The 15,520-nt window shown below is 43.1% G+C and overlaps 1 protein-coding gene across 3 annotated transcripts in view; it reads right to left on the bottom strand.

The window, feature by feature from the left end:
• The window catches only part of ldlrad4a (low density lipoprotein receptor class A domain containing 4a), a 90,606-nt gene that overhangs the window by 14,489 nt on the left and 60,597 nt on the right, over positions 1 to 15,520 (bottom strand). The window contains exon 1 of one of the 3 annotated variants that reach the window (XM_088600849.1): positions 11,735 to 12,086. The exons of the other annotated variants lie outside the window; for them this stretch is intronic. Coding sequence (XP_088456975.1) covers positions 11,735 to 11,834 — 100 coding nt within the window. The 5' untranslated portion in view covers positions 11,835 to 12,086. Of the gene's footprint in view, positions 1 to 11,734; positions 12,087 to 15,520 lie in introns of those variants that run through there. 3 annotated transcript variants of the gene reach the window in all.

Below are 15,520 nucleotides of genomic sequence, written 5' to 3'. Positions count from 1 at the left end.
CTGTACTGCATGCTCCCAGGGGAGGCTTCGGGTCCTACCAAGGCGAAGCAGCTTTCACAGGGGTGGACGGATGTTGCCAAGCTGTTGCTGAACCTGTTAAAGCAGCAGGTCTCTTTCCCAGCCTCATTAGTTACTTGCTAAAAGATCAATTATGAAGCCAGGATGCTGCCGTAACTTCATTCTGAGGACTTGATCGTGATGAAGATGACAGCCCTTGAACCCTTGATCTCTCTGAAATGCCTTCCAACACAGATCCCCATCTTTTAACACCGATCTCTTCCCGTTCCAGAACTTCATCCTGGCACACCTGGGACAAGTCTGCTTGGGTCAAGCGAAACCAGCACACGGAGGCAAGGTAACTGAAACCACCCACTGCTTTTAAATTCTGATGCAGCCTTTTCGACTAGCAAATGAAAACAAGTTTGGCACACAAACCTAGTTATACAGAATAATTCAATAAATGTTTTGACATGTCTGGTCTGCTTGTGTCACCACAGGGGAAAAAAAAAGCAAACTGACCTATTGTTAATCATGTTTTCTTCGAGGGCAATCTATTCTTATTTTCCTCGGAATGCAGTGCTGTCACCTTAGCACAGCCCTCGCTCCTGACCTCTCTTTCTAATCTCAGATAAAGCAGTGGTATTAAAGATCTCAAGACACCAGCTCCAGACATGTCTAGACTTCTTGTGTCATAACGCAGACTTTCCTTAAATTATTTAACCTCACGGTAAGACTGAGAGCCTGCTCAGACTGCCTGAGCTGAGAAGCCACCTGCCAAAGCCTCTGACACCTTGCAACCGAGGCAGACTAAATCTCATTACTGCAGACATTGCCTAATGCACATCTGAGGTAAACAGTAATCAGGAAAACCCTTTTCAGACCAAACCTATTCATTAAGCAGCACACCTCCCTTACAGACCTGCTGTACACTGCAGCCACACAAACAGCACCTGCACAGCACTTTTTCATTATGACAACAGCTCTCCCTGCTCTTTTTAAAAATGCTAGTCTGTCAAACACTGAGAAGTTCCCATTAATATTTTTAACAGCATCGCACAGAAATAAAGAACTTCCTGCGAGTCCACTTAATAAAAGTGCACAGGTTTCATTTCAAAGCCTCTCTCCATTTTCTGAGGCTTCTCGTTAAGTACACCTTACCAGCAGCAGGTTCTCAGAAAGACCCTGACAGCGTTCGCTTTTAAAAAGTGATTAACAGTCCACATCCTCTTTTTCAGTAGGTATTGCTGAACCTTATTATAATGCAGAAATTACATTTAAAACAGAAAAAACAAGTAGTCATTGAAAGCAGTGCCTTTTACACGTTGGTAGTTGAAACATACTGAGAGGTTTTAAAAACAAGCACTATTGGTTTTTACGCTTTCATAGCATTTTTAAAGCCAATCAGTACATAGACAATCACAAGAAGCAGAAAATACGTATGGTGGTCTTATCAATATAGTGAACCCTCTGTAAAGGGTTTGTACAGACCTCTTGTCTATAAAGAGAAATAATGGACTTTCCCCCTTAATGGACAAATGCACAAATAAAAGTAAATATAAATATTACATAGGTCTAAAATTCAATGGTGCCCAACAGGGGTAGATCAATTGACACACACCCGTCACAAGCTTTTGTATCCTTTAGCAATTTATATAGTAGATTTAAGACACGAGATACAGAGCTTGAATATTTATGAGAGCAGAGGCACAGGAACAATTGAATGTTGACATTCAAAGGATGTACTTTACTGTACATTTTACGCTAAAGCCACTTACCTAAGGAAGAGCTTCTAAGAAGTACCATGTCATAAGATCAGCTATTCTTAATATTGCGATTTCCAGTAGTGAAATTTGTTTAGGAATAAATTACTCCTTTTTAATAATCCTTCACAAAGCATTATTCTATAAAAATACATTTTTTCCCCCAAAACCTAGCCTCAAAATACAATTTTCAATAATTTACTTTTATGACGGATAGAGTTTAACAGTGTAGACAGGCACATTTTACTGTAAAAAGCCCCCAAACAAGTTGTAAAACTATTTCTAAATCTGAAGACTATTTCAATTCATCTTAAGTGCTACTACACATGCAGTAACTAGAGTAATTTATTGAAGCAGAATTTCAACTGCAGCAGTATGCCAAGAGATGATTAATTCATATGATCACTATGCTATCCATATTTCTATATGAATTTCAATAAGAATGAGTGACTTCAGAGAAAAAAAAACTTTGTTGAAAAGGTTATCCAAAGATGCTTTCTTGTTTTTCTAGATCAGGCAGAGTATGCGAGCAGGACGGGTCAACTACTGTATATGTGTAAGGAACAGATGGTTCTTCAGACTGTTTTGGACTGCTGTCAGCTAAAACATTCTGTTGTCAGATAATGCAAAAACAAAGGATTATCACTATCAAACCCTTTTTGCGCAGTTTTATGGTCTTACTAGAACCTATAAACTAGCCATAGAACTGGCAGTGAAAGAGGGCTTAACCCCACTAGGGCCAGTAATCTACCAAACTGTTCAGCCCACTGGCATATACACACAATTCACTCTACTGCTCCAGAGGGGAAAGAAAAAAGGAGGGCTATGTCAAACCTGTTTATCTTACAGATGCTGAATCATTCCTTTAAGAAAGCACTGTCACTTCAACACAAATTCTGTGAGGTATGTGGAGCAGGAGGATAAGAAACACTGCAGGATTCTCAGGAATTAAATCAAAACCTTTGCACTCAGACATGCTTGACTGCAGCCTTCATCAGTGTGCTCTGCAATCACAACAGCTTCGAAGACTTTATTTGAAAAAGGGTGACAATTCCATGTAACCTTTTATTATAATGAAGCATTGCTTATTTTAAGCATTTTTTTAGAAACATTTCATCTTTCTTTGCTTTAAATTAAATTCTGTTAATAGCCTTGAACGTCTCAGTTATTGCTCTATGGATTATATAAACATCTGCTCCGTCTAGCAAATCCTGACTCACTGATATTTACCAGAAACATGACCGACAGTATTTCTTTTTCTGTATTACGGCTTGAGCTATCACCAACTTATGGATTTGTGCAGTATTTACTGGAAGAATTTTCCATTATCCTGTCTTACATTTAAATACATTGTTACCTGCAATGTATTTTGACCAATTTCAATATACTTTCATGCAGTTGCACCTCTAATGCTCTAGTAAAAGCAGACGTCAGCAGTAGCCTGCATCCTCCTGTCCCTCCATACTCTATGCAATTCTGAAGCTGTGGATCCTTTTCTCGCTACTCATTGTACTCCCAGAAATGAGGGATTTTTATTCAGATTTGTTTGGGTGCACTATTAATGCTAATTTCTATTAACTGAAAACCATATTATATTGCCCGTTCTTGCTAGAATGTCATGAGTTTACAATTAACAGTGCAAATACTGGAAAGTGTCGGTCATTTAGAAGGTTTTACTGTATCTTAAATACTCGGAAAACAGTTCATATATTAACATCAGAAATAGACACCACTGAACTTGTTACTTTTCTTCGCACCCCATTAAAATGGCCAAAGTCCACAAACTACACAAAGCTTTGCACTGGTGCAAAGCAAAGCCAGCCTCTTGCTTCGTTCAGGACACAAGAAATTGCTGCAAGACCCCATTCCCTCTGTTCTGGGTGTTACTGCATAACTGCTGAAGACTCTTTGCTGGAGCTGGGAATTACAGGGGTTAATGTCTCAAGCCTAGCTGGTACTGTAAAACTGACCTGTATTAATCATTCACAGCAAAAGATCCAGAAGCAGTTTTAACAGTCTTCGCAGGGCTGAACACATGTTGTGCTAAGGCCTCGGTCTCATGACAGAAGGTAATCACTTTCCAAGTGGGATTTGTATTCTCGTCAAACCCTGGACTCCTTCCAGATGAGAGATTATTCAGCCTGCAAAGCCCACCTTGTTTCTCTGGTCTCATCCCGACTCCTCGGACTCCCAGCCAGACCCCAGGCCTCGAGAGGGAAGCTTCGCTATGGTAACTGAGCCCAAAACACAAGCGTACTCATGGACCTCCTAGAAAGGATTTTAGAGGAGATCACGACATCAAGGTTTCCTTTTACATTCTTTGGCTTCCCACGAGCAGCCTACGAGCTGAAAGCGGGTGATTTTAGTCTGGTTGTTATAACTTTTTAGTGGCTTTTATGGAATAAAAAACGGCATGCTGTCAGGGGGTCAGTACCGTTCCTATGCCATGCAGGAATGAAAGCTCCGTCTCGCTCTAGAACAGTAAGCCTGTCTTACCGGAGCTTGGCAAGGTCAGATAAAAGTCAGTCTGGCAAATCTGTCTTTCAGTCTAACGATTACGTTCGGGCAGCAGGAAGAGGGCCTAGCCAGATGGGAAAACTGAAGGACATGTATGTTTCTCGAAAAGAGTAGGGGTGTAACCCCGGCTTCCTGGCCAAATTTCCCATCGGCCTTTATCAATCATGGCCTCCTAACAATCCCCCTCTATGAATTGGCTTCATTACTCTGCTCTCCTCCCCACTGATAGCTGATGTGTGGTGAGCGCTCTGGCGCACTATGGCTGCCGTTGCATCATCCAGGTGGGGCTGCACATTGGTGGTGGTGGAGGGGAGTCCCCATTACCTGTTAAGCGCTTTGAGTGGAGTGTCCAGAAAAAGCGCTATATAAGTGTAAGCAAATAAAAATATAAAACATGTGACCTAGATTAGAAACTCCTTACCTAGACATTAACTGCAATTTCCTATTTTAAATAAATGGCAAGTCTGGAGTTTATAGTGGAAACATATTTCAAGATATCAGACAAACAAATCTGAAGATTGGATCTGGAAGATTGATTTTGGAACCAAGTCCTACACTGAAACTGATAATTGGATTAGGAAATTACAACCCCATGTATAAGTGTTATTTAGATGGAATATATTCAAGTTAACAGGATAACGTGATAACCAACATCTACTGTAGACTAACTGCATGATAGGAACAAACCCCCAACCCTGACCATAGCCTGAACAATGCCCTAACCCTAGTTATATGAAGGCAGCCTGCTCTTCAGTACTTTATAATTTATCATGGCTGGCTTATTAACCATTGACAAAGTGGTTTTACGACTCAAACTGTTTGGGTACTACAGGAAAAAAAGGCACTTTTCCCTACTAAGGTACATACTTCAAATTATAACAAGTTCTTAATTGACTAATGTACAGTTCTATAAAAAACAAATTGTGAGCGAGTCTTCCAAGAAAAAGAGGAAGCCAACATCTAATTCACAAGCCCCAGTCTACCAACTTTGTCTGGCTGGCCTTGCACTGACACTGCTAATGATGACGGATGCTACACGCATGACTACATTTTCTAAGTAAAGGAGAGGGCATATGACACATAATGATATGCAGGCTGTGCTCTATTGTGCTTGTGGTTTGATAATGAGTCTCGTCTGACTGTTTTTCATAGAATTTGCAACTCCCTCTTTGTCACACAAGGAAATATAAAAAAAAGAGCACTCACAACTTTTCACATGGGAATGAACTTTCATAACGTCGGCTCTAACATTAATGGGTTTACTTGACATTATGAGATTCTTTTATTCCTGTTACTTACTGCAACACTTTTTAAGCTTAAAAACAAGCAGATACCGAATTAAAGCAAATTTCTGAACCAGTCCTTTGGCTCTCCTCTAACTGATTTAAAGACAAATTATATAAAAGATGCAGCTACTGCTTCAGAAAACACTTCTAATATCTTAAAAATTCTAGTTATTGATTTGCTTAGCAGATGCCTTAATCCCAGAGTGACATACAATACATATGAAGCTTACATTAGGTAAATTCAAGGAACAACTGTTCATATAAATAATACAATAAGGCTAGCACATGGTAGAAGTGCAATGCTCAGCTGATTCCTTGCTAAATTGTGAGATTCAAGCTTTGCAATATTACCAAATGCAAGCAGAAAAAATTGTTCATGAGTAAAGTCAGTGCGAGGTTCAGATGCCGGCTGAGGCAGATCTCTGCAATCCTGAACTACAGACGGCACAGTAATCTTGAGAACGAATTCCCAAAACGGCAGATTTTAATTGGGAACGTGTGGAAAGCTACGATTTCACCCATCAGCTATGCTTCTACAGGAAAACGCTCATTTTGGGGGTCAGGGTTGAAGGCATCCCCCGTTCAGCCTTTGCAAAGAAAATATTTAGCTTTGTGGTTTAAGACAAACGGCCTTTAAAAAAAGTTTATTTTTTTAAATGTAACCATAGCTGAATATATTCTATGTTACAATTGGCCTGCACTGTGCCTATCTTGGGAAACAAAAAAACAAATGGTAATCAGTGGGTGAGACTGTTTATTATTCCATCTAGGGACTAAAGGTCTCTGTGTGGCACTGCGTGAGAGAAGCAGACAGAACCCTCATGGTCAATGTCAAGGCTGACTGTCTGTGCCTCGCCTGATTTACACGCTGCCGCCGATTTCAGCTGGCCTGGCTGGCGAGGCCACACAGACACAGAAAGCATCGACCCTCTCTCTAAGCATTCTGGAGCCTCACTGAGAAAAGGATCTTTCATCCACTGCACTCTTAAAGCTCTCAGCTGAACGATCAAGGGGGGAAAAAAATAACCGAATAAGGATTGCGTGACAAATTTCTTTCTTCCATGGATTGGGGAAGTCAACTTATGTGCAGCAGCTGGGATTGAACTGACCACTGCCTTCCCTGGGAAAAAAAAGACATTTCCATCCGATTCCATCTAATTCCATGTTATTTCACCCCCCCTCCCCCACCATTAAAGAAATGTATCGTTCGCCTACGTGCCCTCATTTTAGAAAATGTGTGGGAATTGTGCCTCAACTCCAGGCACAATTTGAAATGCTCGTCCCAAACTGGAATCGTGATGAGGTAGGGGCCGAACCTCGCAGTCCCAGCTAAATGCCCCCGTCTTGTAGTGTCACAAAACCATTAACTCCACAAAGATGAAGCAGAGGGCGATCCATCATTCTCTGCCAATTGGGGTGTGTAAAACCAACCATGCCTCCTCTCCTCCGTCACAACCTACAACACAGGAAGCAAGGTTCCTGGCGATGTGATCCTCTTTGTAAGCATAATGATGCAGTGCAGAAATAAATGCCTTCCTCCCCACCCCACCCCCCCTTTACTGTGAGTGGCCAAGCAACTCAAACAGCCCTATGGTAGCATAACATCATACCGAATCAGTAATCAATTTCCAGTGTCATCACATTCGAAATAACGAAATGCCCCACCAGACCAAACAAACCTCTGTTCTGGCTTTCAACCAGAAGTCTGGGGACCTCAGGTCCTTGGACACTATGCAAAACCTCAGAAAACCCTTCTCTTTACACCCTCCCCTCCCACACCCAGCCCCGTACTACTTAACGGAGTGAATCGAATTCAACAATATGTGGCTTGGCAGACCTATAATTCCGCTTTTATTATTTGATAATCAAAAGGTAGCATTATTTATAACAGCTATAGAAATTATGGGTCCTCATTAGGAGCGACTTCTTGAAAAGGGCCCCTCCAAGCAGAAGTGCCTATAGCTACAGGACAAACATCAGACCCTCAAGAAGGGAACAAGCAAAACCTACCACAATGGCACCCAAGAGGTTGGCACCTTGGGGCTAACAGACCTTGCACCCTGTTCCATTACAGTACAGTACAATGCTGACTTCCTTCTGTATACAGAAGACAAGATACAATTGTTATATACAATCGAGAACAATTGTTATAGAACGCATCTATACTATATTTTCTTTTTAAAAAGCATGAGCACCGATTAGTATCAGATGAAGCAATTTGACAGTGAACTGTGGAATGGGTGCAGTTCTGAGCCGTGGTAATATCCCGTGATAACCATGGGTATGACATCACATTCACAAAGTCTACAGAGGATTTGTGTCTTGGGGTAATGCATCACACTAACTACAAGAATGGAATTAACACCTCCAAATCAAATTATGAAGACCTGACTAGAATTTGAGGAACATTTAAGTGCTTGCTCAAATGAAATGTTGTAGGAGAAAAAGTAACAAAACATCACAGGTCTATGTATATGTAATTAATAAACACACAAAAAAAATAGAATATATAAATAAAAAAATGTATATTAAGTCATCTTATTTTTTATTGCTGCTAAACTTCTTTTATCTGGTTTCCAAGAGATGCAAGGCCTGGTGGGGAGAATTTCTGCCACGTACAAGGAACACATGGGATTTTAGTCAGGAGAAGCACTAACATTAATGTTTAATATTTTTTCCTTTTGGACTCTCCAATAACTTGAAGATACTGCTATTATGAATTTCATTTCACGAATTTAGTTTATTTGCAAAACTGAATTGTCTTTTAAAAAATACTTAGCATCCATCCTCATCTTTCCCACACAATCACAGACTGAAATTGTTTGCTTATTTAAAAACCATATCTAATGAGATTTTAATGATCACTATTTACCATGTCTTTGCACTCGTGTTTCAGTATGTTCATTTTTATTCTAATCAGTCTTGCATGCATCATTTTGTAATACACTTATCCAATACAGGGTCACAGGGGAGCTGGAGCCTATCCTGGTGGTAAACAATCAGAGCGAGGCACCTTGGTTGGGCTGCAAGTCAATCACAGGGTACACAGACACATCAGGACCAATCTTCCCAAAGCACGTTAACCTACCAGTATGTCTTTGGAATGTGGGGAAACACCCATGCAAACAGAGGGAGAACATACAACAGAGCATCCCAGGACTTGAACCCAGGGCCCCAGCACTGTGAGGCAGGAATGCCAACAACTGCACCACCATGCAGGTCTTTGGAATAGTTTTCTATTCAATTTCTGCATAGCCTCATCAGGAGCTAAAACCATGGATGAATTTTACCTCCTACTGTCTTTGTTTTGTATAGGCCTGCAGATGATCGATAGAAGCTGCCAGTTCTTTCACTCATCGTTTTACTCAAAGATTGTATGAAAGACACTGGAAAAGATAAAGCACTCTTCAATTGGAAGGCTTGATAAGCTCACTCAATTACAATATCTGCTCCAGAATAAACTCTGCAATTTAGAGATCAGGAATTCATACCAAAACAGAAGTGCCCGGTGGTAGTATCGAGTTGGTTCTAGTTTATAGTGTAAAAAGACAGTTACAGGCAAAAAATTTACATTTAAACCAACACTATCCCAATATGGAGTTATATAACTTAACTATGGAGTTTAAGCTGTACCAAGACTCTCTTAGCAGCACTAAAGTGAGGGCACAGACTGACTGACATTGAAATGGATGGACGGACAGGCTCGATTTTTCATTTTTTACCACCTTATGTGCCGATTCATTAAATCATGTAAACTAAGGAGCAGTACCTTTAAACCTGAGAAGAGTAAAAAAAAAAAACATCTTTGTGCAAAGTTATAAGATCAGGAACACGACTGATTTTGACAAAATGGCTGGCAATCTTTTCTCAAGGTTGGACAAGATTCTCTGATTACTTAGCTACTAGCAAACACGCTACTGAAGATGGGGGAAAAAGAGCTTCCCTGTTTGTAAACGTCAGGTTCTTAAAGCCCAGCATTGCCTTCAACCTTTGAAACTGTCAAAGACGACTCCTAACAGGGCTAAACTGTTGTATCCTTGTCTGGGTTCCCTGAGACAACCCTCCGGAATGAACCAACTCCTGTCGTTTGATCCTTGATCTACTGTACATATTACACAAGGCCTGAAAAGAAATTGAAGGCTTAGGACGTAACCCTCTCTAGCTCTGAACGGAGGTGGTGATGAGGAGATTGACATTTAGTGCAGATAACTGCAAAGTTGTGTGCGCAGGCAACAAACCGTCAATACAAAACGGGGAAACACCAAGAAACAAGAGGCTTCTTGTGAAAAAGATGTAGGTCTCCTAAGTTGACACCATTTACATCTGCGCAATATATATATGCAATTTAAAAATCTGAATTTGTTAGATGCAAAGAATTTAAATCAAGGGATGTTACGTGAAAATTGTGTAACACTAGTAAGAACTCATTTAGAATACGTTGCAGAAATCATGGTCACTCATTAGAGAAAATGTATTGCTGCTCTGGAATCAGTCCAAAAAAAAGGAGCAAGATACAGCACAATGATTAAGGGGATGTCCTACATCCTTCAGGCTTAAGGAACTTAACCCTTTTCAGTTTTGAACAGAGAAGATGAACATTGACCCGAGAGAAGTATTCAAAATCCCCAAAGGCACTGACAACCCAGTGGATCTCATCGGAATGAGGAATGAAATACGAACCAAAGGACACAAGCACAAACTACGTAGAAGTGATTTTAAAATGGGGGAAAGCATATTTTTCCATACAGGGCAGGAAGTGGGGAAAAAAAAAATCCAACACTCAAGTAATATTTTGTCCTGCAAATTTTTCAAATGTCATCGTTCGCAAAACGAGTTAGAAACACCCCACTAAGTCTGGAGCAAATTTAGAATAAAATTCGAAAGCTGTAGGTCTGAAGAATGGGGATATGACAAGTTCTTTCAAAATGAATATGGTTCTTAAAAGCAGGTACCAATAATTAAGCATAAGTATGTCTCAACCTGACCCCCAGCATTTATATTTACAAACCCTTAAGTTAATTTCCACTTCTGCCAAAAAAAAACACCCTGAAAAGTCATTTAAAAAATGAGTAAATTCACTGCTTTCCTAACCAGAAGAGGGTTCTTCTCTATCAGGCACTCCTTTGTGAATCTATAACAAAAGTCTCTCTCCTTTTTTAATTTCAGTCCCCATTAGCAAACATGTCTGGCCATTTATCATAACTGCTGGCTGCAGACAGCACAGTCCCTGTCAGAGTCCCTCTACCTCCCACCAGCTCATTCTTACCGGCCCTTTGTCTTCACCCGGGCTTAGACAGCCGACTTCTGCACGACTGTGGGGGAGGGCGGACGTCTCGCTCCTCCGCTAATTCAAGTCAGTCACAGAATGCCATCCTTCACAACATCTGAACTCGTCATAAAACAACACGGTGCGATAAAGCCACAAGCCTACACCGTCATCAGGGGGGAAGCGGCCGCAATCCTGCCCTCATCGTACTCAGAAGACGCCGATACAAGAGGAGACATACGGCGGACACACTGCGTCGTGTCTATATTTCTCTTGACGTTTTATTTAAAAACAAAAACCCCACGAACTGCATGCAAAGGAATAGGTCCGTCTACGGGCACTTCAAAACTAAACTGCAATAAAAAGGCATCGGCAGGGAATGTTAAAGCCCAGTACTAGCTGGAGTTCTCCCGCAAGAGAGATGAAGTGACATTTAACAGCCGTGAAATTAACCACCGCTGCGTTTGCCTCTTCCTCGGCCGGTTAATATCTGAAATCGAATATAGAACAAAATAGGCGAATGATGTACTTGGCTACACTCCCCCATAAGCAACCTGGAGCAGACGCGTAACGCAGCGTCCGGGGCGCCCAGTCGTTTCCAGCTGAACGTCAGGACAGTGCAGACGCATGAACCTCGACTAAGTTTCTACCCCCCCACAACACGTCCGTTGCTGTAAAGACACCTCGACGGTTTGTGGACTCCGGTTAACCGTCCTCCCGCCCGCCCGACTCGCGAAACCCACTGCCGTATTCAAACTTGGGCAAGTGTGGAGATTAGCAGCTGCGGGTACAAGACCGTGCGACACCGGCGAGTCTCCTCTTCCAACACGCCCGACATGGGGGAAAAAAAAATCGTGAAGCCCACACACACACCGCACCACGGCCCCCGGGGGGTGTATACTCACATATCTCCATCCCCTGGCGCTGGGAACCAGAGCAGTTGCAGGAGCAAATGACATTGGAGTTGGCGTTGACGGGGCTGGCCCGGGCCGTTAGGTTTTGCATGAGGAACAGGGGAGAGGGGAGACCGGGGACGAGCTGCGGAGAGCAGCCCAGGGGTAATACGGGTGGTGGGGTGGGGTAGGGGGAGGGGGGGGGGAGCCGAGCAGGGCAACTAAGAGCAGCCCGCTGTCAGAGTCTTCCTCGTCGGCCCCACATGACTTCATGCCACGGTCGCTGCCGCCCGGTGCTGTGGTGCTGATGCAGGTCCCCACGTCTTGCAGTCTCTGCCCTCTCTCTCTCCCTCCCCCCTTCATTCAAAAGAAGGCACTACTGTTACGCGATCATGTGGGCAGGCCCAGATACCCTCCTCCCCAACCCCCCTCCCCTTTCCCAGTACCACTGGGGGGAACCCAGCACTGCCAGACAGACCGAGGAGGCGGGGGTTCGTGTTGATAGCCGACGCGGAGAGAGAGAGACCGGAGGTGACAATGGCGGTGGGAGAGAGGACGGGCTAGCCGGCTGGGGGGCCAGTTAGAATTACACTCGCTCATTAGAGCGGCCAGGACCAATCAAGGCAGCCATTGAAGGAGCTAACCTTGGGCCGACCCCGCAGTCTAGCTGATCTTCAGCAGATGTGTCGGACCCCCCTCCTACCCAAGCCTGTCTACACAGTCTATAAATAACTGAAGCAGTAAAAAAAAAAAAAGTGCAATCACCACGCAGACGACCCAAGTTCCAACCTACGGAAAAGGGGTTACCAATTCATTTTTAATGCGGCAGAAGTGTTTAATTGCCGTGTGCAATAGCGTTATCAGTAGCAGATTTCTACTCATGCATGGTTTCAGAAAAGTCGAAACACTTCAGGGTCGCTAGATGCAAGAAGCAGGCGTTACAATTTTTGCAGTGCTCGTTAATACCGAGGTTAGACGGGCAGGGTACTATGATAAACGGTGGTTGATTTGCATTATGCAGCTGTTTTTTTATCCCCCTTTATTGCTCTTTTTAAAACGTCTTACAGCTAGAACGAGTGCTCCGTAAGGTATAAAAAGGAATAAACTTGGAAAAGCTAAATGAGCAGGCACGCCTTTTGTTACATTGGCGTAATGAGCTATCAGAGCAGCACTACGGCTACCAGGCTTACTCGAGCTACCCCCACCTACAGAGGAGCCGACTTCAAAAGGCCTGAAATTTAAATGTCAAAACAGTACGTGACAGTTTTGTTGAAAAACGACGGCTCATAGGAGGTGGGGGGGGGGGGGGGATGGGGGTGGGAAAGATCCCTTGATAACACTAACTTATCACGAAACTAAAGGCCCAGAAAACGTCCTGACTGCAGTAACAGTACCACTGCAAAAAAAAAAAAAAGGACGAGTGGGTTGGGATACTTCAAAACGAAAAGCATTTGGTCCTTTTCTGGAAAACATTACGCCATGCATCATTAAGTTCACCTCGACATTAAAAACTGGTCTAATACGAGCAATATTACGCCGAAGCATAATTTGATTTCTCATTTCTCAGAGGCGTCTGCTCGCTCCAAATGCGTGCTCGACTCCTGCAGGAAGCGCAAGGAGTCGGCCTCTCGCCGGCTTCAGTCCCTCAGCGCCACCTGGCTTCGCGCCCTGGACAGAGCACTGCTCCACCGCCGTCAGGGACCACATCACTTCCTCGGGAGATTAAACTGAAGGGGGGTCAAAAAACTATTTAAGCTACGTTTAGAACTTGAGGCGACATAAGATTTGCGGTTTCATTTCAATTCGGTCGGGCAAAATAAACCCCCCAAAAAGCCCGAACAAACGAAATGCCGGGATTTTTTTGAAACGCGAGAGACTGCTTCCCTCGAGAGAGAGAGAGAGAGATGTCAGTTCGGTTTACTGCTGTGGCAAAGTGGTTTCTGAAATCCTACCCACAGTGACCTTCAGCTCCGTCTGCTCAGGCAGTGGGTGTGCCGTGAAGCCTGTGGTACGAGCTTCACGAGTGGGCAGTCGCGGTCTTAACCTCCGTGGCAGCTCCGCTCTGCCATGTGGGCGTATGCCCACTCGTTATACCGACGCTGCGTTTACTTCTGAAAAGTATATGCTATTTAAGCTATCCCAGCAGGGTTTTTCATTCCCTATTTAGTGAGCTCCACACAAGCCACTTACGAAGGAAAGCGCCATCAAGCATAAAACAACAACATTTTCGAACCACGTCTCGTTCTGTTCGCGCGGGGAGAGCAATTTCTATAATTCACTAGGGACAGATTTTCACCCTCCTTCAGCACAGTGAGCCCTGAGAGCCCAGACCACCGCATGGTAGATGCTGACTGGTTAAGGGGTGTGTGCCTTTAAGTGTAAGAGCTTGGCAAAGGCCTCGCAGGGGATAACAAAAACTCTGGAGGCATAGTAGGGGTTAAAGACTGTTGTGAACCACAATACTGGCCTGTACAGCTCTGGTGAACAGAAGACTGCTTTAAACCGGAGCTACAAGCCCTTTGGCTTATGAATATACACAAATATATTCCATGAGCACATCCGCACCATATCTGCAAAAAGGTCAGCTTGCAAGGTCACTTTGTATTTAACAGCAATGACTCTGTGTATGCTCTTCAATATAAAAAACTTACACATGGTTCTACTCAGACTGGATTCTAAATGAGAAGTCGCCATTACTTAATTCATGTTTCGTCTATATGAATGCATACGAGATGTATTTAACATTTCATACAATAAGCTAGCACTGTGCATCAAGCCTACTGCTAATCAGTTCTTGCCAAATATATGCACATATTTAAATATAGCAAACTGCTCCTTTGACACTGTCTAAACGTTGCAGAGACAGTGATAACTTGCCTTGCTATCTCTGCACTTGTGTTCCTCAGTCTGATCTGACCATTTTATTGAAACCTTCTAGGGAAACCATCCACAGTCATTAAAGGGAGACAGCTGAATTGGGTATATAGCTGCTAGCGTGCAGCAGGATTCTCTCAAACAGCAAAAGAAATAAACGCTTCTTTAGTTTGCAAAAAAAAAGTAGGAGTACAAAAGAGTAGGCCAGTTGGTCAATCTAGATTGCTTGGTTTAAAAAAAAAACCTAATAGATACAAGGATCTTTTTCAGCCATTTTTCTGAAAGAAGCCAGGGTGTCCCAGAAACTGTCCACCGTCTGGCCATTTTGTAAATATAATATCCTTCACTCCCTTAGTATTACACCCTCCTTGCATTTAGAACCGTCACTTATTTTTCTTAAAAACCTTTCACAACGGAGGAGTGCCTTCTGCTCCGACAACCTAGACAGACCTTTTGTCCCTCTTAAGAATTTAACCAGCTGATGCTGCTGGGATGAGCAGCCAACATTCTAGCCGTGCTTCACTGGCTCTTATTGCCACATTCTCCGAGTTATTGAGCAACGGACTGAAAAACGAGCAACGCCTTTCCATTGAGGAGAGGAAAACCTTTGCAGATCATGCTCTCCCTTCCAAGCCAATGAGTAACATGCTTATAAAGGGGTCATTTCATTTTAAAACCATCCGTTTCAAAGGTTACCAAATTAAATGGGGGGACATTTCTAAAACTGGATTAAGAGGTGAAGCAGTGTCAATTTCGTACTGCGTTTTTAAAAGAACAGGATTTAAGTTGTCATCACCAGACCTTTGGCGGCGGATAGACAGCTAACTTATCAGATGGAGTGCCCAGCTGCCCCCACCTCACTGCTCACATTCCCCTGGGTCCTGCCCTGGGTGTCCCTTTGTCCCGTCCGCACAGGTGTTAGCT

The sequence above is a fragment of the Lepisosteus platostomus genome, chromosome 12 (genome assembly GCF_059453375.1).
Source record: "Lepisosteus platostomus isolate fLepPlt1 chromosome 12, fLepPlt1.hap1, whole genome shotgun sequence".
NCBI lineage: Eukaryota > Metazoa > Chordata > Actinopteri > Semionotiformes > Lepisosteidae > Lepisosteus > Lepisosteus platostomus.
Note: the sequence above shows the minus strand (reverse complement) of the source record. Positions and strands in the feature narration are given on the sequence as shown.